Source organism: Peromyscus californicus, unplaced genomic scaffold (assembly GCF_007827085.1).
Source record: "Peromyscus californicus insignis strain IS unplaced genomic scaffold, ASM782708v3 Scaffold_3__1_contigs__length_106647218, whole genome shotgun sequence".
Classification (NCBI taxonomy): Eukaryota; Metazoa; Chordata; class Mammalia; order Rodentia; family Cricetidae; genus Peromyscus; species Peromyscus californicus.
The window spans coordinates 45438880-45460631 of NW_026294551.1; the positions used below are offsets into that span (position 1 = coordinate 45438880).

The 21752-nt window shown below is 39.9% G+C and overlaps 1 protein-coding gene across 4 annotated transcripts in view; it reads left to right on the forward strand.

Annotated features, from left to right (window-relative positions):
- Positions 1 to 21752, forward strand: part of Taok1 (TAO kinase 1) — a 122423-nt gene that overhangs the window by 87290 nt on the left and 13381 nt on the right. For all 4 annotated transcript variants that reach the window (XM_052755940.1, XM_052755941.1, XM_052755942.1 and 1 more), the window contains 6 exons: positions 6104 to 6340; positions 8562 to 8690; positions 9601 to 9804; positions 15072 to 15311; positions 19349 to 19561; positions 20744 to 20926. In XM_052755940.1, coding sequence (XP_052611900.1) covers positions 6104 to 6340; positions 8562 to 8690; positions 9601 to 9804; positions 15072 to 15311; positions 19349 to 19561; positions 20744 to 20926 — 1206 coding nt within the window. The remainder of the gene's footprint in view (positions 1 to 6103; positions 6341 to 8561; positions 8691 to 9600; positions 9805 to 15071; positions 15312 to 19348; positions 19562 to 20743; positions 20927 to 21752) is intronic.

Below are 21752 nucleotides of genomic sequence, written 5' to 3' on the forward strand. Positions count from 1 at the left end.
TGCCAAAAAGCACTCTCTTTGTTATGTTGTTAGTATGAACTCAAATATATTTAACTCTCTTGTTTCTGTGTTTGGGATTTATTTTGCAAAACATTCAACATTTAGTTTTCCTGTTAGAAGAAAGCACTCTAATATTAAACTAGTAATGTCTTTGAGATATATATTCACATAGTAATTTTTGTTGGTTTGTTAGTTTGAAACAGCATCTTACTTTGTAGGCCAGGCTGAGCTCACATAACTCACTGATGTCCACCTGCCTCTGCTTGCTGAAGACTGGAACTAAAGGAGTATGCCACCATGCTTGGCTTCAATTTCATTTTTTAAAATTTATTTATTTATTTATTTATTTATTATGTATGCGGTGTGCTGTCTGCGTGTATGCCTGCACGCCAGAAGAGGGCACCAGATCCCATTATAGATGGTTGTGAGCCACATACGGCTCACTGAACTGAACTCAGGACCTCTGGAAGAGCAGCCAGTGCTCTTAGCCTCTGAGCCATCTCTCCAGTGCCTCAAATTAGTTTTGATTAGTGATACAAAAGAAGTTTTTGTGCCTGGTCTTCAGAGCGAGATCCAAGATAGGCACCAAAGCTACACAGAGAAACCCTGTCTCAAGAAAAAAAAGTTTTGTGACAGAGTTTGAGCATTTAAAGTTGTTAGGTTTTAGGAACAGGAGAAGAGAATCAGTGTATTGCCACATAAAATTAACATTTCAAGTGTGTTAACACAAACTTAATCTCAACACCCACGAGGCAGAGGCAGGTGTATCTCTGAGTTCAAGGCAAGCCTGGTCTACATAAAGAATTGCAAGCCAGCCAAAGTTACATAATGAGATCCTGTCTCAAAAAGAGAGATGAAAGAAATGCCTGGCGATGTGGCACACACCATTAATCCCAGCACTGGGAAGGCACAGGCAGGTAGATATCTTGGATTCTAGGATGGCCAAGGCTACACATGGAGAAACCCTGTCTCGAATCGCCCCCCAAAAAAAGATCAAGAAAGATAAGAATTAACAATAAGAGAAAGCTATATGGTTAGGGTAGCCAGTCAGAGGGAACTGTTTGAAAATTAGAAAATTGCAGTTGATTGTATTAATATGCTCTAAATGTCATTTCCATTTCCCAAAAAACAACATGGATTATTTTTCTATTACAGACATATTATGGGACATTTAAAACCCTGTTTCGGCCATGCTTGCAGATCTTCACTGCTAAGCCTTTCCACTTCTTTTGAGTTCTAACTAAAAAAGTGTAATATTTCCATTTTCCTTTTCTGATTCTTTGGATATTGGCTGAAGTCATAAGCATGCTTGCCTTGATATTCTCACTCTTCCTCTGAAGATTCCCCACTGTTAAAAAATATATACAATTGCACCGGGCAGTGGTGGCGCACGCCTTTAATCCCAGCACTCGGGAGGCAGAGCCAGGCGGATCTCTGTGAGTTCGAGGCCAGCCTGGGCTACCAAGTGAGTTCCAGGAAAGGCGCAAAGCTACACAGAGAAACCCTGTCTCAAAAAACCAAAAAAAACAAAAAAAAATATATACAATTGTAAAAGATTTTGAAAGTAGCCAATTGTAGTGTATGCCTTTAATTCCAGCAAGTGGATCTCTGTGACTTTAAGACAAGTGTGATAAATATACAAAGTTCTAACACAGCCACGACTGCACAGTGAGACCCAGTAGATAAAAGATTCTTAATTTAAAGGAAAGTGCGTTAAGATGTCATGGTTGTGTTACTAGAATATATAGCATGAGCCAAGTATAGTAGCACATGCCTGTAACTTTAGCACTGAAAAGATAGAGAAGGATCTTGAGTCCAAGGCCAGTGTGAGCTGCATAGTTGAGACCCTGTCAGAAAACAAAAACAAACAAATAAAACCCCAAGGATTGACAATTCACCTAAGTAGTAGAGTACTTAAGTCATTTACTCCAAACGCTTAAATTTTATCCCCAACACCATACACCAAAATAAGAGTTTCAGAGTTGTCTGGTTTACCAACTTCACAGTGCTGTATGGCCATGAAACTATATGATACACAGTCAAGAACACAGTGTTGCCGGGTGGTGGTGGTGGCACACCTTTAATCTCAGCACTTGAGAGGCAGAAGTAGGCGGATCTCTGTGAGTTCAAGGCCAGCCTGGGCTACAGAGTGAGTTCCCGGACAGGCGCCAAAGCTACACAGAGGAACCCTGTCTCAAACAACAACAACAACAAAACCACAGTGTTTGTGAGTCTAGGAAGAAGACTCAGTTAATAAAGAATTTGCAACACAAGCATAAGAACCCGAGTTTGGCTGAGTGATGCTGGCACACTCCTTTAATCCCAGCACTTAGGAGACAGAGGCAGGCGAATCTGTGAGTTCGAGGCTAACCTGGTCTACAGAATCAGAAAAGCTCCAAGTTCAGTGAGAGACTGTGTCTCAAAAAAAGTAAGGTGGGCCAGCTGTATAGCCCAGTGGGAAAGATAATTGCCTTCAAGCCTGACAATCTGAATTCTGTTACTAGTACCCACATAATGGAATGAGAGGATTAACTCCTGCAAGTTGTCCTCTGACCTCAATAAAAACACCATGGCGTGCCTCCCACACACCTAATAAATAAATGTAATAAAACATTAAAATTTATTTTTGAAAGATTAGGTGCATAGCCATTAAGACACATGACCTTGCCTTCTGGCCTGTATATATGCACACATGTACAGAGACATATAAAGGACATAATTTTCCACTATAAATCTTCCTACTATGTAAGATGTAAATACACTTTCTATAGAGACAATGACAACATTGTAGTTTTTCATGACTGTGATGGTAGATATATATAGAGAAGGCTCAAGCCCAAGGGAAAACCTCTCCATGACCTCACACATTAGATGTCAGGTTCTTATTTCTCAAGGTTTGGCTTCCTTGAATTAGTTAATACTTTTAGATTATAAGTTCAATAAAAACCTGAAGGGTTTGGGGAAATTGCTCAGCAGTTAAAAGCACTGCCTGCTCTTCCCAAGGACCTGTGTTCAATTCCCAGCACCCACAACCGTCTGTAATTCAAGTTCTAGGGGATCCAACACCCTGTTCTTGTTTCCACAGGCACCAGGTATGCTGTACAGATATACATGGAGACAAACAGCCATAGACATAAAATAATAAATGAAATCTTGAAAAAGTTAAAACCTAGAAAATATTTATATTCTTAAAGTTATTCCATTTATTTCAAGTAGATTATCTTGAATGTGTGTAGTTTTTTTCACAAATAAATATAGCTATACTCATTCATTATAAGTACTTTGTACAATAATTTAATCTACTTTCTTTGTACAGTAAATTACACAGATTTTACATACTCAGTTCGAAATTTTTATAATTATACATGCCTTAACTATGTTAATCCTTGTACAAAATAAGCTGTCAAATTTCTGTCAACTCAGAAAGTTCTCTTTATGTTCGTGCATTGGTAAAAGAGCTTGCTGTCAAGCTTGACAACTTGAGTTTGATCCTGGAACCCACATGGTGGAAGGGTTGCTTTCTACCCTCCACAAACATGCTGTGACATGTACTCTCTATATACACACCCAAAACAAGTCAATGTGAAAATTTTTATTTCAACTTTAAGATTTTATATATATATGTATCTTTTCTTTATGGTCAGTGTTTTTTTGACTGACCCAAGAAATATTTGTCTATTTAAAGGTAGAATGGGTGTAGAAAAGTTAACAGTGGTTGACATGTGTACTGACCTTGCAGAAGACCAACTGACTAACTCTCGCTCACACCTCTGGTGTCCTTGAACAGCTACACTAACACACACATACCCCCTCCCCACCCACATAAATGTAAAAAGTTAAAATAGAGATTGGAAAGTTGACGCTTAAGTTCTGTAGGACAGAGCACCCCTCCTGGCCTCTCGGGAACACTGAGTCATGTGCATAGACACGCATGCGGGCAGAGCACTCACTCACACACATAAACTAGATTATTTTTGACTAAAATAAGTCTTAACCAGACTGCAGAGCTAATAAGCTTCAGGGATTCACCTGCCCCTGCCTCTTTAGTACTCAGAGTATAGGAACACATCACCATGCCAGGCTCTTTTTACATGCTTTCTGGAATTTAATTCAACTTCCCTTGTTACTCAGCATCCCTTTTCCTCCCATTTTTTTTTTTTTTTTATGTGAAATGATGATAAAGAGGGTCAGGATTTTTTTTTTTAATTCTGTGTTCAGAACCAATTGTTTTTATAGTTTGTTAAAAACCGCTTTTCATGGAGCTGTAGAGATGGCTCAACATTTAAAAGGCTGCTCTTCCAGAGGACCAGGATTCAATTCCCAGTAGCCTCATGACACCTCACAATCATTGTTCTAGTTCCAGCTAGTTCATGTCTCCCTGCTTTGTTTTTTGTTGTTGGTTAGTTGTTCAGATGATGATTCAGTCTCTTGCCCAGGCTAGGCTTGAACTCTTTAGTATAAGTGATTTTCCATTTCTGATTTTTTTCAAGTAGTTGAGGCTATAGGCATATACCTTTGTGTATAGGTGTTTCTAAGTTTTGCTATTTTCTCTTTTCTTTCTTTTTTTTTTTTTCCTTTCAGTTTTTCAAGACAGAATTTCTCTGTGTAGCCTTGGCTATGCTGGAACTCTCTCTGTTGTCCAGGCTGGCCTCTTAACTCAGAGATCCACCTGCGTCTGCCTCCCAAGTGCTGAGGTCATAGGTGTGTGCCATCACTCCCAACTCTTTGGGTTTTTGTTTTTTGTTTTGTTTTGAGTTTGTGTGTGTGTGTCCATCTCTGAATTATCTAGATTAGCATTTTGATGTTTAAAGTTTCTAGCCCTAGGAACAGGAAATTGATCCAGGAAAAAGAAGTATTTATGTAACTTGTATAAAGCTTTCTATTTAATGTGTGTGTGTGTGTGTGTGTGTGTGTGTGTGTGTGTGTGTGAGAGAGAGAGAGAGAGAGAGAGAGAGAGAGAGAGAGAGAGAGAGAGAGAGAGAATGAGAATGAGTTTCTCAGTTTTTCAGTTTCTTTGTGTAGCCCTGGCTGTCTTAGAACTCACAGAGCTTCACCTGCCTCTACCTCCTGAGTGCTGGAATTAAAGCCATGTGCCTCTAAGCCCTGCTCATTTTGTTTCTTGATCTGCTTAGCTTAGCCTTATGCTGTCTTGACTAGTATAAATTTTAGAATCAGCTTGTCTATTTCTTTTCTTTTTTTCTTCTTTTTTTGGGGGGTGGTTGGTTTTTTGAGACAGGGTTTGTCTGTGTAGTTTTGGTGCCTATCCTGGATCTCACTCTGTAGACCAGGCTGGCCTCGAACTCACAGAGATCCGCCTGGCTCTGCCTCCCGAGTGTTGGGATTAAAGGCATGTGCCACCACTGCCCGGCCCTTTTTCTTTTTTCTTTCTTTTTTTTTTTTTTTCTTTTTCCTGGTGTCAGATCCCCTGGATTTAAAGACAGTTGTCCAGGAAAGGTGCAAAGCTACACAGAGAAACCCTGTCTCGAAAAACCAAAAAAAAAAAAAAAAAAAAAAAAATTAAAGACAGTTGTGAGCTGTTGTGTGGGTGCTAGGAATTGAACTCAGGTCCTCTGGAAGAGTAAACAGTACTCTCAACCTCTGAGCCATCTCTCAAGCCTGTCTATTTCTTTAAAAGAAATGCTAGAGGAGGGGGTTGGAGAGATGTCTCAGTGGTTAAGAATACTGGCTGCTCTTCCAGAGGATCTGAGTTCTGTTCCCAGCACCCATATGGGACAGCTCACAACCGTATGTTGTACACAAACATGAAGATAAATTTAAAAAAAAAAATCTGCTAGAATTTTAATTGTAAACTGTAATGGAATTTCTTAGGTTAACTACCTCCTCGAGAAATAGTAATGTTCTGAATGCTTTATCATTATTATTTTGTTTAGTAGAGACAGGGTCTTGTGACATAAAAGACTTGGCTTGGCCTTAGACTCATTATATATGGTACTACCAGTCTGGACTTGAGCTCTTGGTGATTTCTTTTCTCAGCCAAGCAAGTGCTAGGGTTACAGGCCTGTGCCACCATGCCCAGCTTTCTAAAGCTGTGAAAGAAAAATGTTTGACTTTCTTGTCTTTTTCTTCTCAATTTTGTGTCTAGGTTACAAGGCAGATGCAAGAGCATGAGCAGGACTCTGAACTTCGAGAACAGATGTCTGGTTACAAGCGGATGAGGCGGCAGCATCAAAAGCAGCTGATGACTCTGGAAAATAAACTAAAGGCGGAGATGGATGAACACCGTCTCAGATTAGACAAAGATCTTGAAACTCAGCGTAACAATTTTGCTGCAGAAATGGAGAAACTTATCAAGAAACATCAAGCTGCTATGGAAAAAGAGGTGGCTAATATTATTTATTCCTTTTAGACTGTGTCCATCTCTGAATTATCTAGATTAGTGTTTTGATATTTAAAGTCTAGCCCTAGGAACTAAGGAAATTGATCCAGGAAAGAGAAGCATTTAGGTAACTTGTATAAAGCTTTCTATTTAAGAATCAAAAACAAGTGGCGCACACCTTTAATCCCAGCACTCGGGAGGCAGAGGCAGAAGGATTTCTGTGAGTTTGAGGCCAGCCTGGTCTACAGAGCGAGATTCAGGAAAGGTGCAAAACCAAAAACAAACAAACAAACAAGCAAAAAAAAACCCGGAAACAAATTGGTCAGGTTGTGGTGGCACATACCTTTAATCCCAGCAGTTGGGAGGCAGAGGCAGATGGATCTCTGTGTAAGTTCAAAGCCAGGTTGGTCTACAATGTGAGTTCCAGGACAGCCAGGGCTACACAGAGAAACCCTGTCTCAAAAATATTTAAATAAATAAACAGACAAATAAATAATTGTGCAGGTTACATGTGGTAGTTTATGCCTTTAATCTCAGCACTTGGGAGGTGGAGGCAGGTGGATCTCTGTGAGTTTGAGGTCTTGGGAGTTGGAGGCAGGTGTATATCTCTGTGAGTTTGAGGTCTTGGGAGGTGGAGGCAGGTGGATCTCTGTGAGTTTGAGGTCTTGGGAGGTGGAGGCAGGTGGATCTCTGTGAGTTTGAGGTCTTGGGAGGTGGAGGCAGGTGCATATCTGAGTTTGAGGTCTTGGGAGGTGGAGGCTGGTGCATATCTGTGAGTTTGAGGTCTTGGGAGATGGAGGCATGCTACACACATAGCAAGTTTACAGATAACCTGAATCACACAGTAAGACTCAATATTTTTACAAAAGGATCTGGAGGTAGAGATCAAAGCAGGTGATTGGGTGCTTCCCCAGCATGTACAAGGCTCAATATTTTATCCTATCTTAGCACTGCAAGAACAACAACAACAACAAAAAAGCTTAAAAAGGTACATCCTAGAAAACAGTGGCTTTGCAGCAAAATGTTACAGCTAATCTAGCTAAATTGATGAGCTCTTTGGTCAGTGAGAATCTCAGAAAATATGGAAGACACCCAGAATCAACCTCTGGCCTCCACTTATGTACACTCACATATGTAGACTCAAAACAGCACACACTCCACCCAGATTATATGTGATACATATGTAATATTTAGCATTCATTTTAGTATGAGTTACAGGTAAGGATCTAATTTGAAGATGAATGTATCTCATTATTTAATATATACATTAACTCAGGTTTTAAAAAAAAAAAAGCTTGATTTATAGGACTGGGCAGATGGCTAAGCAGTTAAGAGCACATACTCCAGGGATCCTAAGTTCAATTTCCGGCACCCACATCAGGTGGTTCATAACACCTGTAACTCCAGCACCAGGGGGAGCTGATTCCTCTGGCCTCAACAGGCATCTCCACATACCTATACACTGACAAATGCACGCATAATTAAAAATTTTTTTTAATTATTAGTTTATGTTTGAAGATAAATATGTATTTGGTTTTTTTTGTTTTTGGTTTTTTTTGGTTTTTTTTTTTTTTTTTTTGGTTTTTCGAGACAGGGTTTCTCTGTGTAGCTTTGCGCCTTTCCTGGAACTCACTCGGTAGTCCAGGCTGGCCTCGAACTCACAGAGATCCGCCTGGCTCTGCCTCCTGAGTGCTGGGATTAAAGGCGTGCGCCACCACCGCCCGGCTGTATTTGGTTTTTATTTATTGAAGGGAATGTATGGGTTTTTTTGTTTGTTTGTTTGTTTTGGGGTATTTGGTTTTGGTTTTGGAGACAGGGTTTCTCTGTATAAGAGCCTTGGCTGTCCTGGAATTCACTCTGTGTAGACCAGGCAGGCCTGGAACTCAGAGATCTGCTTGCTTCTGCCTCCCAAGTGCTGGGATTAAAGGTGTGCGCCACTACTGCACTGCAGAATGTATGTTCTTATTCAATAAAATGAGGAAAACATTTTGGTTCTGTAAATATATTTAAAAAAATAAATTGTACAAACAAAACAAATGATCTCTGAAATTAGACTGAAAAGAATGAACTGGTTAGGTTGTTTGGTCCTTTACGTTTTGATGCTTCTGTTAGTCCTCCTCCTCTTCTACCACTACTAAGTATCCTTGGTGACAGATAGTAAACTGATGCTTTAAACTTTTCTACTTAACTGATTTGATTCATTTTTTAAAAACATTCTATATAGGCTAAAGTGATGGCCAATGAGGAGAAAAAATTCCAGCAGCACATTCAGGCTCAACAGAAGAAAGAACTGAATAGCTTTTTGGAGTCCCAAAAAAGAGAATATAAACTTCGAAAAGAGCAGCTTAAGGAGGTACTTCTTTACCAAATTCCTATGTTTAATGGTTCTCTACTCGGCAGTTAGCATAAAGATTTGTTTGTGGCCACAAAGTATATATCTGCTTATGTGAGGGCATTGAGTGTAATGTCTAAGTTACTTAAGTTTTCTAGTTGACTAGGAGCTAAATAGAATCATTTCCTTCATCTAGAGATGGTGTTGTATACTGATGATAATCCTATACTTAGGAGTCTGAGGAAAAATCTACCAGTATTAATTAGCATCTTAGGGTTCATCTCCTTGAGTAATATGATTAGTTGTTTGTTTTTCAGTTTTGCCCAATATGAATGTATTTCAGAATATTGAAAAACAAAGGGATTAAAAATATGCTTAAATGTTTTATCCTTATTCCGATTAAAATATGATTTTGTTTTTAACTTGAAATCGCTTCTGGCTCTTCTTGGAAAGGTTTTTAAAGTTTTACTTTTTAACCAGTCATTCTGTGCTTTAAAGCCAGGAAACATGAAAATGAGCCTGTGCAAAACTAAAGCTATTCATGTATTATGATGTACATAGAATCATATTGCCTAGCTTTTCCGGGTCTACTGAGCTCTTCTTCCTAGAAAGAAAACACAACTAGAGTTTAGCGTGTGATGGACTGGGAATGTAGCTAGCTCCCGGCATTGTCAGGCCTACATTAAGTTCTCTCCGTTGTGAGAAGTAAGTAAGTAAATTGGTCCTAGCTAGTCATGGGGAGGTATACCTGCATAATTCTACCAACAAGGAGACTAAAGCAGGAGGATTGTAAATTCAAGACCAGCCCAGGCTGCATAGTAATAACAGTAATAAAACTCAAAACACTGCTAGATCAGTGTACCATGCTACATTATACATTCATATAGTTAATTTTTATATAGCTGAATTTTTCTGATGGTTTTGTTTCCAGGAGCTGAATGAAAACCAGAGCACACCTAAAAAAGAAAAGCAGGAATGGCTTTCCAAGCAGAAGGAGAACATACAACACTTCCAGGCAGAAGAAGAAGCTAACCTTCTTCGACGCCAAAGGCAGTATCTAGAGCTGGAATGTCGCCGCTTCAAGAGAAGAATGTTACTTGGGCGACATAACTTGGAACAGGACCTTGTCAGGGAGGTATGTATATTTGAATGCTATAAATATTAAAATAAGTAAATAGTCAGAGCTGGAAATGAAAACATTTTTTTAAGACAAGTTCTTAGTCTATGGGCCAGGTTGGCCTAAAACTCACTATTGAGTCCAAGGTAGTCTTAGACTTGTGTGGTAACTCCTGCCTCATCTCCTGATTGTTACAGTAAAACTCTTTATCAATGAATCCTTTGTGAAAATTGAAAATTTTATCTGGTGTGGTGGCGCACACCTTTAACCGCAGCACTCGGAGGCAGAGGCAGGCAGATCTCTGAGTTTGAGGCCAGCCTGGTCTACATAGTTCCAGGACAGCAGACCTGTCTCAAAAAACTGAAAGAAAGTGAAAATTTCCAGTCACTTCCAAATCTCTGCTTTTCTACATGGATTTCTCTTTACCTGTGTCACTATTGTGCAGATATTCACAAGACCTTTCTTTCCCTGTGATAGCATCTGAGAAAAACCTCCTCTTGGTACCAGTTCCTTCTCCTTCTGTCAGTGTGTCTGTCTTCCTCATTAGAACTGACTTTTGGTTTTTCGAGACTGGGTTTCTCTGTGTGGCTTTTGGAGCCTATCCTGGAACTCGCTCTGTAGAACAGATTGGCCTCAAACTCACAGAGATCCACTTGCCTCTGCCTTCTGAGAGCTTAGACCTGACTTTTTATGAAGTCTCAGACTTTGTTCAGTTCTTTGTATGCCCAACATCTACCCTATAGTAGGCATTCAGTAAATAACTTGTTGATAATATGGGAATTACAAAAATACTAATTTTTGAATATGAGAAAATTAATTTGGCAACTCTTACCTCTGATCTGGAATGGGTACCATGAGGTATGTATTAATTACCATTTACTTTTTAATAATCATGTTAATTATTATTTGGCAAGTGTTATTGAAAGTTTTTTTTCTTTTTTTAATTCTTTATTTATCTTTGGATGTGGACACATGAATATATGGAGGTCAGAGGACTACTTGTAGGAGTTAGGTGTATTCTTCTACCTTGTGGGTCCTGGGGAACTTCAGGCTTGACAAGCAGACCCCTTTACCCTTTGAGACATCTTGCCAGCCTTGCCAGTCCATTTTTCTTTTTTTTTTTTTTTTTTGGTTTTTCGAGACAGGGTTTCTCTGTGCAGCTTTGCGCCTTTCCTGGGACTCACTTGGTAGCCCAGGCTGGCCTCGAACTCACAGAGATCCGCCTGGCTCTGCCTCCCGAGTGCTGGGATTAAAGGCGTGCGCCACCACCGCCCGGCTCCATTTTTCTTTTAAGATGATGAGATCAACCTGACTTTGCTACCTGAATACTGGGATTAAAAGCTTGTGCCACCAGGCTTAGTCTTGTCTTAACAATTATCCCCTTTACCAGGATGTCTGTCAACATAGATAAATTTCTTTCAAAGAATGGAATAAAGTAAGTTGTGCTTAGAGTATAATGCTGAGTATTCAGTGAAGAAACTCAGGGGCTGGAGAGATGGCACAGCACCTAAAAGCACATACTGCTCTTGCAGGGGCCATGAGTTCAGTTCCCAGCACTCACAGGGGCCTGCAACTGCCTGTATTCCAGCTCCAAGGGGATTTGATGCCTTTGGCCTCAGGAACCTGCACCCAAGTGCTCATACCACACAACAGCACACATACCTGTAATTTAAGATAAGTTCTTAAAATTTTAAGGGCATTTGAACTTAGCCAGGCATGTTGTCACTCTGCTTGGGAGGTAGAGGCAGACAGACTTTGAGTTCCAGGACTGCCAGGGCTACATAGTGAAACCTTGTATCAAAAACATGAAAGAGGGGCTGGAGAGATGCCCCAGCCGTTTCCAGAGGACCTGGGCTCAATTCCCAGTACCCAAATGGCAGCTCAAAACTGTATAGTTCCAGTTGCAGGTGGTCCAACACCCTCACACAGACACATATGTGGGCAAAACACCAATGTACGTAAATAAAAATAAATCATAAAAATGAAATTAAAATTTAAAGTTATATTGATTAGATTTAAATTTAAAATTATATTGATAAGAAAAACCATCCAGTCTTACATGTAGGCATAGGTGTTAATGGACATTGTTAGTACCATCCTTTGAGCAATATTGAATTACAGCTTTTTGATGTTGTTGTTTTTCAAGATGGGGTTTCTCTGTGTTGTCCTGGAACCCACTCTGTAGACCAGGCTGACCTCAAACCCAGAGATCCACTTCCCTCTACCTGCCAAGTGCTGGGGTCAAAGGTGTGCACTACCACCACCTGACTGAACTATAGCTTTTAAAAATATACAGAGTGACTAGAGTAATGATTCAATGGTTAAGAAAGTTCTTGGACCTTCAGAGGACCTTTATTCAGTTTCCAACACTCAACATTAGGCAGCTCATAACAGCTTGTAATTCCAGCTCTAGCAGATCTGACACACTCTTCTGGCCTCTCAGGATACCTACACACATGTGGTGTATACACACTCATGTACACATAATTAAAAATAAAAGTAAATCGCCGGGCGGTGGTGGCGCACGCCTTTAATCCCAGCACTCGGGAGGCAGAGCCAGGCGGATCTCTGTGAGTTCGAGGCCAGCCTGGTCTCCAAAGCGAGTTCCAGGAAAGGCGCAAAGCTACACAGAGAAACCCTGTCTCGAAAAACCAAAAAAAAAAAAAAAAAAAAAGTAAATCTTTAAAAAATATGCACATAAACATTTACCTATCATATGTACATTTGGAGTTCTATCCTGTAGAAATAGTAACATGATAAACATAGTTAGACATTTGTTGATACCTTTGGTAGAAGCAAACAGAGGGAACTATCTTAAATGACTAGTCATGTAAAAATATTTGAAAATTGTATCACAAAGTGGTAGCTTTCAGTAAAAGTAAAATGTCTTTTGCTGGATGTGGTGGCACACACTTGTAATCCCAGTACTTGAGAGGGAGAGGCGAGAGGGTTTTTTCATTCATGGCAGTTTAGGCTACGAAAATTTTGTCGAGAAAGAGAGAGAGGGAGGGAGAGAGAGAGAGAGAGAGAGAGAGAGAGAGAGAGAGAGAGAGAGAGAGAGAGAGAGATGGGGGGGATGAATGAAAAAAAAGTGTTTGCATTCTGGTCTGATCCGGGTATATATGCATTAGATTATCAAATAGAAGAAAACAAAGTTATGTGTCTATATTAATCAATTGAGATGTTTTATTTTTATTTTATTTGGTTTTTTGAGACAGGGTTTCTCTGTGTAGCTTTGTGCCTTTCCTGGAACTCACTCTGTAGTCCAGGCTGGCCTCGAACTCACAGAGATCCTTCTGCCTCTGCCTCCCGAGTGCTGGGATTAAAGGCGTGCGCCACCACCGCCTGGCTTTATTTTTTTTTTATTAATGGATATGTCCCAATAAATTAGATAAAGCTGAGAAACATCTACAACAAGCTGTTACCTCTGGGAATGAGGGTTTGCAGCATAATAGATGCCGTTGATTTTTACGTTACTGATATTTCTATATGTATATATACTTTTAAAACGTATTTATTGTGTGTGTATGTGTGTGTGTGTGTGTGTGTGTGTGTGTGTGTGTGTGTGTGTGTGTGTGATTATATTTACACCACCTGTATGCAGTGCCTGTGGAGGGAAGAAGAGGATGTTGGTTGCCCTGGAAGTGGAGGAGGCTGTGAGCCACTACAGGTGCTGGGAACCAAAACCAAGTCCTTTGCATGAGCATCAAGTGCTCTTTTTTACTGAATCTTCTCTCCAGCTCCCCTTTTTATTTGGAAAAAATATCTTAAGAGAATAACTTTTTATTTATTTGTTTGTTTGCTGTGACAGGGTTTCTCTGTGTAACAGCTCTGGCTGTCCTAGAACTCCCTCTGTAGACCAGGCTAGCCTTGAACTCACTGAGATCAGCCTGCCTCCACCTCTAGAATGCTGGGATTAAATGTGTACGCCACCACCATCCAGGAAATACTTTTACTTTTATTTTTATTTTATTTTAGTTTTGAGACAGTGTCTGTCACAGCCCTGGCTGACCTGGAACTTGATATGTAGACAAGGTTGGACTTGACCTCAGAGTACAACCTACCTCTGCTTCCTAGTTCTGCTATTACACGTGGGAGCCACCATGCCCAGCAAGAATAATGGTCATTCTTCACCACCATGTGCTACATATTATATATTATTTTGAGAAGCTTTTTTTTTTTTTTTTTTTTTTTTTTTTTGGTTTTTCGAGACAGGGTTTCTCTGTGTAGTTTTGGTGCCTGTCTTGGATCTCGCTCTGTAGACCAGGCTGGCCTCGAACTCACAGATCCGCCTGGCTGTGCCTCCCAAGTGCTCGGATAAAGGCGCCACCACCACCACCACTGCCCGGCCTCTGAGAAGCTTTTGATTACGAACTTATCTCTTCCTCATTAAATCTGTGAAATAGAACTATGAGGCCTGGAGAGACGGCTCAGCGGTTAAGAGCACTGGCTGCTCTTCCAGAGGTCCTGAGTTCAATTCCCAGCAACAGTGGCTCACAACACTTGTGATGAGATCTGGTTCCCTCTTCTGGCATGCAGACATACATGCAGACAGAACACTGTATACATAATAAATAAATAAATCTTAAAAAAGAAAGAGTTCCAGGAAAGGCGCAAAGCTACACAGAGAAACCCTGTCTCGAAAAGCCAAAAAAAGAAAGAAAGAAAGAAAGAAAGAAAGAAAGAAAGAAAGAAAGAAAGAAAGAAAGAAAGAAAGAAAAGAAAAGAAGTAGAACTATGACATAGTAGGAGGGAGCGTTCTTTTTATGTACACACGAACAGACACAAAAGTCATAGAAATTTATAACTATGCAGCCATTATTGGAGCACAGGGTTTATTACATCTACTTTTTTGTGTTTGTATTTTTAATTTTTTTTTCTTTTTTTTTTTTTTAATGAGTGTGTGTATGAATGCACACATACTCCCATGAGTGTAGCTACACATTAGCCAAGGTGTACATGTGGAGATCAGAATACAACTTGAACTGTTGGTCCTTGCCTTCCACTGTGTTTAAGATTAGGGTCTCTCTTCTGTTGTTCACTGTAGTGTCTGCCAGGCTAGCTAGCCTACAAGGTTCTAGGGATTCTTGTGTCTCTACCTTTTATCCCACTGTAGGAAGATTGGAATTACAGACACATACTATCATGGCTATAATTTACATAGGTTCTGGGGATTTGAAGTCAGATCTTCATGTTTCTGTGGAAAGTGAAAATATTTGTTAATGTTTTCCCCCTGGGTTTGTAAAGCTATAAAGTATACCTTTGTCTTCGGAATTATATTTTAGGAGTTAAACAAAAGGCAGACTCAGAAGGACTTAGAACATGCAATGCTACTACGTCAGCATGAATCCATGCAAGAACTGGAGTTTCGCCACCTCAACACTATTCAGAAGATGCGCTGTGAGTTGATCAGACTGCAGCATCAAACTGAGCTCACTAACCAGCTGGAATACAATAAGCGAAGGGAACGGGAACTAAGGCGAAAACATGTTATGGAAGTTCGACAACAACCTAAGAGTTTAAAGGTACCGTTAGTGTAAGCTTCTTGGCATATGTCTAGTCATTGAGACAGGTTGAGTTGACTCAGTCCTGTTCATTTTTAGCATGCTTGCATGGTTCCTGTATGGACTGCCTGCTGCTTCAGCTTTTGCTTGTGTTCTTTGTATCAAAGGAAAAGAATCACCAAAAGTTTTAACTGTGGAAATTCTTAATCAGTATTTTTTTTAATGTAGATAGTATCTGACGCTGAAATTATAGTCTACAGGTCAAAATACTAACCTGTCACTTTCTTTTTATTCTAAGTAACTCAGTCTAGCTCTTAATTTGATGTCAATATGATTTATATAAAATTTTTGGTATTTTGAGACAGGCCTCACTATGTACCTCTGGCTGTCCTGGAACTCACTATGTGGACCAGGCTGGCCTCAAACTCACAGAGATCTGCCTGCCTCTGCCTCCTGAGTGCTGGGATTAAAGGTGTGTGCTACCACCGCCCAGCTGATTTATATAAAATTTAAAAATATAAAAGTGGGTTTGAAGAGATGGCTCAGCAATTAAGAGCAATGGTTGCTATTTCAGAGGACTTGGAATTGATTCCCAGCACTGACATGGTGATTCATTACCATCTGTAGCTCTAGTTCCAGGGAACCCAATACTCTGACTTTTCAGGTACCAGGAATACATGGTGCACATACATTCATGCAGGCAAAATACTCATAATTATAAAATCAAGTTTAAAAAAAAATTTAATGTAAAAGTTTGCTCTCTTCCTTTATCCTACATTCCTAAACCCCAACAAAGATTGTTTTTTAAATATTTAGCTCAAATGGAACTTAACAATTCTAAGAAAATTTTCAAATTTCATATTTTATAATGAATATTTGAAGTAATTGAATCAGTTTTTAAAAACACAAAACAAAAAGCACTCACTGTAAGGTTTTCATCAGTGATTATAGTTTGCTTAATCTGTACTTGTTTACAGATTAAAAATTTTTTTATGTCCAGTTAGCTCCAGGTCCCAAAGTATTTATGTTGAAAAGATTGCTTTTCTGCCAAATATGGCATCCTTTAATCCAGCACTCAGAAGACTGGAGCACTTACAGAGTAGTTGTGTTGATTGCCAGTGTTTAAAGAGGTTGGAATTCATAATGACTTTTTGGACTTTTTTTTTTCCCCTCGAGACAGGGTTTCTCTGTGTAGCTTTGTGCCTTTCCTGGAACTCGCTTTGGAGACCAGGCTGGCCTCAACTCACAGAGATCCGCCTACCTCTTGCCTCCCGAGTGCTGGGATTAAAGGCGTGCGCCACCACCTCCTGTGGAATGGATTAGGTAAAAACTACTGCCTCTTCTATGTCTTCAACCTGCTTTCCAGGTGATGACTTTCTTTGTGAGTATTATATGAGTAGAAATAACTATAATTTGAATCCATCTCACTTTCTTTGGGTTTTTTCAGACAGAATTTCTCTGTGCAGCCTTGGTTGTCTTGGAACTCACTCTGTAAACCAGGCTGGCCTTAAACTCACAGACATCCACCTGCCACTGCCTGCCAAGTGCTGGGATTAAAGGCATGTGCAACTACCACCCAGCTTCCCATCTCATTTTCTGTTGAATCAACATCGAAGGATGTAGTTTTTCTTGGTCTGATTATTAATATTTTTCGGGGGCTTTGGTTTCACTTTTGGTTTTTTTATTTCCATTTTGTGTGTGTGAATGTTGGCCTATATGTATGTATGTGACTGGTGCCCTCAGAGACCAGAAGAGGGCCTTGGATCCTCTGAAGCTAGACTTACAGGTGGTGTATGAGCTGCCATATGAGTGCTGGGAACTGAACTCAGGTCCTCTGCAAGAGTACCTAGTACTCTTAAGACTGCTCTGACTTTTTTTGTGGGTGGAGGTGTCAGCAGTTAGGTAAGGGACATTTTTTGTGTTTCTCGATTTTTTTTTTTTTTTTTTTTTTTTTTTTTTGCTTTTCAAGGCACAATCTCATAGTCCAGGCTGGTCTCAAAACCACTGTGTAGCTGTGGATAACCTTAACTCCTACTCCTCTTACCTTTCCCAAGTACTAAGATTACAGGCATGTGCCAAATCTGACTCTTCCTCTTGGTCTTTGCAGCAGTCTCTCTATGAAGTCCAGGTGGGCTTAATCTTCCTACCTCGGCATCCCAAGTGCTGGTATTATAGCGTCTTCCAACAATGATCTAATTTTATTTATGATAAAGAAAATTTTAAGGAGCACTCTCCATGTTATGGAATGATTAACATTTTAAAGAAGATACTGTTACACAGAGGTAGAAGATAATGTCTAAATTTCATTATTTTGTTCTTGTCTAGAAGCTCTTGGTAGAATGTTGATCCAAAACAGTATTTAAGCTGAGTGTGGTGGCTCTTTAGTCCCAGCACTCTGGAAGCAGAGGCAGCCTGAATATATCAAGTTCAAGGCCAGCCAGAGTTACATGGTGAGACCTTGTCGCCAAACAAACCAAACCAGTATTTAAGAGCAATGATACTAAGCTTGGCTAAACCAAAAGTCTTTTATAATTTTCCATTTCTTTTTTTTTTTTTGAGGATCAAACCCAGGACCTTGCGCTTGCTAGGCAAGCGCTCTACCACTGAGCTAAATCCCCAACCCAATTTTCCATTTCTTTACCCTTCACATATGAGCCCTAGCATATGGCCAGGACATGGTTCCTCAGTTGGTGTGAAATACAGATATATTTATATTAATGTTATAATGTGGATATAGAGACATTTTCTTTTCCTGGACAAATAGGTAACTTTTTATTTAATTATACTTTACTGTTAGGCAGGTGCTCTACTTCTAAACGAATCCCCAGCTAAACTTGGGTTTATGTTTGTATTCGTTTTCTTCTTTTCGAGACAGAGTTTCTCTGTGTAGCTTTGGAGCCTATCCTGGAACTCACTCTGTAGCCCAGGCTGGCCTCAGACGCACAGAAATCCTCCTGGCTCTGCCTCCCGAGTGCTGAGATTAAAGGCATGTGCCACCAACGCCCAGCTATATTTGTATTCTTGACCTGTATATTGAATCAACTAATTTATATCTGCCATTATTTATAATGGTAAAAAATATTTTTAACTGTGGGTTCTGTTTCCGTATAGTAAGTGAATATATTCTCACTTCTAGGCTGAACTAACATACCTTATAGAACTATATCTTGCCATGCAGTGGTTTGGCACACCTTTGTCCCAGCACTCCGGAGGCAGAGGCAGGCGGATCTCTGTGTGTTCAAAGCCAACCTGGTCTACAGAGTGAGTTCCAGGAAAACCAAGGTTACAAGAAACCCTGTCTCAAAAAACCAAAATAAATCAATAAAAATAGAAAAGAATAAAGTAAGCCATTACTGCAGATGGCACATGCCTCCTGTAGTCCCAGCACTGAGCAGGCTGAAGGACACTGAAGTGGGAGGACTTCAAGGACAACTCAGTCAACTTAGCACAACCTTGTTTCAAAATAAAACATTTTTTAAAGGGGTGGGAATATGAATTGATGGTAGAGTGTTTGCTGACATGTATGATGCTTCAGGTTCAGACTTTAATATTGTAAGGCAGGTGGAGTGAACTAATGTTTGATTCTGTCTAGCTTATTGTCTTAAAGAAAAGACAATTGCAATAATCATTTACTATTGCACACTTCAAAATCAGTCTAAAGTTTGGCACATAGATTCCACAGAAAGTAGGATCTGTTACAGATTGTGGTTAGAGTTGAGATTATCATGGAAAGAAAAGAAATTGGAGTGGAGCGTTCTAAATAAACAAAGAAACAATGCTTTGTTTTCTGCCTCAAAATATCTGGTAAAATTCTGCCTTACTGAATAACTACCATAATTTGATTTATGAGATGAAATTTAGGTTTATGACGTGAATGTTTGCCAAGTATAAAAAATAGCTGCAGTCTTATCATATGACCTTGTGGTTTTCTTCTTTCTTCTTGACTATATGTAAGTAAGTATACACGATGCCAAACGCTATATGTTGAGATATACACTCAAACTTCTCTCCTTTCTCTCTCCATATATATATATATTGTTTGTTTGTTTTCTTTCCAGTCTAAAGAACTCCAGATAAAAAAGCAGTTTCAGGATACATGCAAAATTCAAACCAGACAGTACAAAGCATTAAGAAACCACCTGCTGGAGACTACACCAAAGAGTGAGCACAAAGCCGTTCTGAAGAGACTCAAGGAGGAACAGACTCGGAAGTTAGCCATCTTGGCTGAGCAGTATGATCATAGCATTAATGAAATGCTCTCCACACAAGCTGTGAGTTTGCTTTGTTTAGGCAAAACAAATTCAGTACCCCTTTCTTTGTACCACCTACATGACACCCTAGCAGTTCAAAGATAAGCTGGGAAAACATAGTGGTCATCCATAGTCTTCCGATTCTTAGCATTGCTTGGAAAAACCATGGTGTATTTAGAATTTCACTGATATATTTAAACATAAGATCTTAATAAGGTTCCCTGCAGGTGTGTATTCCAACAACTTAAAAAGACCAGGTGAGTAAACTGTAGGCAAAACATACTTATGTATATAGGAATCTAAATGGTTACCTTGGAGCACACAGATGAAATACTGTGCAAGTATTTTCTTTTTCTTTTTTTTTTTAAACAATTTATCTTTATTTTATGTGCTTTGGTGTATGCATGTATGTCTGTTTGAGGGTGTCAGATCTTAGAGTTACAGATAGTTGTTAGCTGCCATGTGGGTGCTGGGAATTGAACCCAGGTCCTCTGGTAGAGCAATTGGTGCTCTTAACTGAGCCATCACTCCAGCTCTGCGCCCCCCCCCCCTTTTTTTTTGTTTTTGTTTTTTTTTTGTTTTTCGAGACAGGGTTTCTCTGTGTAGCTTTGCACCTTTTCTGGATCTCGCTCTGTAGACCAGGCTGGCCTTGAACTCACAGAGATCTACCTGCCTCTGCCTCCCAATTTAATCTGGGATTAAAGGCATGGGCCACCACCACCCGACACAAGTATTTTCTTAAAGGACCAAATAATCAGTATTTTTGATTTTGCAGACCAGGAGGTAAAATTGATATTGTGTAGGTACTTCTAACTATTAAAAATGTAACCATGTCAAAATGTAAAACTCAGTTTTAGCTATTGAACTGAACAAAAATAAAAAAGCAGCTACCCAGCTCGGGCTTGTGTACTATGCTTATTGACTTTGATTATACTAGGGAAGTAGAGACTGAGCACTTTATATTACCCAATCATATTCTAGATTTTTCTTAAGAAAAAGTATAGTTATTCAGGCATCTTCAGAACAGCTTATGATAGCATCTTCTGTCATGCAGTATTGGTTATTATCTTTCTTCTTCAGGGTTGTTCACACCAGACTACAAGAAAGAGCTCTTATATAGCTTACAAAAACGTAGTCTGTCTTCTATAAGTTATGAATGGGTAGTTCACAGTAGAATATATCAGTTTCTCTTCTTTCTCTCAGCTGCGTTTGGATGAAGCACAGGAAGCAGAATGCCAGGTTTTGAAGATGCAGCTGCAGCAGGAACTGGAGCTACTGAATGCATATCAGAGCAAAATCAAGATGCAGGCTGAGGCCCAACATGATCGAGAGCTTCGAGAGCTGGAACAGAGGGTCTCCCTTCGCAGGGCACTCTTAGAACAAAAGGTATAGATAATAGAAGGAAGAGAATTGTTCTACTATTGGTTTTGTTGTTGTTGTTGTTGTTTGTTTTTCGAGACAGGGTTCTCTGTGTAGCTTTGGTGCCTATCCTGGAACTCACTCTGTAGACCAGGCTGGCCTTAAACTCAAAGAGATCCTCTTGCCTCTGCTTCCCAAGTGCTGGGATTAAAAGCATGCGCCACCACCGCTCAGCCTACTATTGGTTTTTAATCAAAAGAATTAAATATACGTGTGTGCTCACAAGCTTGGGGATGTGGGTGCGTGTGCTTTTATTTTCTTTGAATACGTGTGTATGATGTATTGTCTGTACAAGTGCATGTTTGTGTGTGAGTGCAGGCTTCTATGGCATGGCATGGTGGAAGTCAGAGAAGGATGTCAGGTGTTAGTCTTCACTCTGCGCCTTGTTGTGGCAGCCAGCCCACAAGTTCTGGGGCCCTTCTCTGCTTTCCATCTCAGCATAAACACAGTGGAATTACAGACAGGCCTTTTCATACTTTGCTGCCTTTTTTTTCTTCTTCTTCTTCTTCTTCTTCTTCTTCTTCTTCTTCTTGAGACAAGGTTTGACTATGTAGCCCTGGCTGGCCAGGAACTCTATGTAGACCAGGCTAGCTTTAAACTCACAGAGAAGGTGCAGCAGTGTACCTGGCTGTATCTAGGTTTTACATAGGTTCTGGAGATCCGTCTCCATAGCTCTGGTTTGTTTTTGAGGCAGGGTCTCACTCCATAACCCTAGCAGACCTTGAATTTCCTAGATAGACGAGACTGGCCTTGAACTCAGAGTTCTCCCTGCCTCTACAGGTGTTGGGATTAA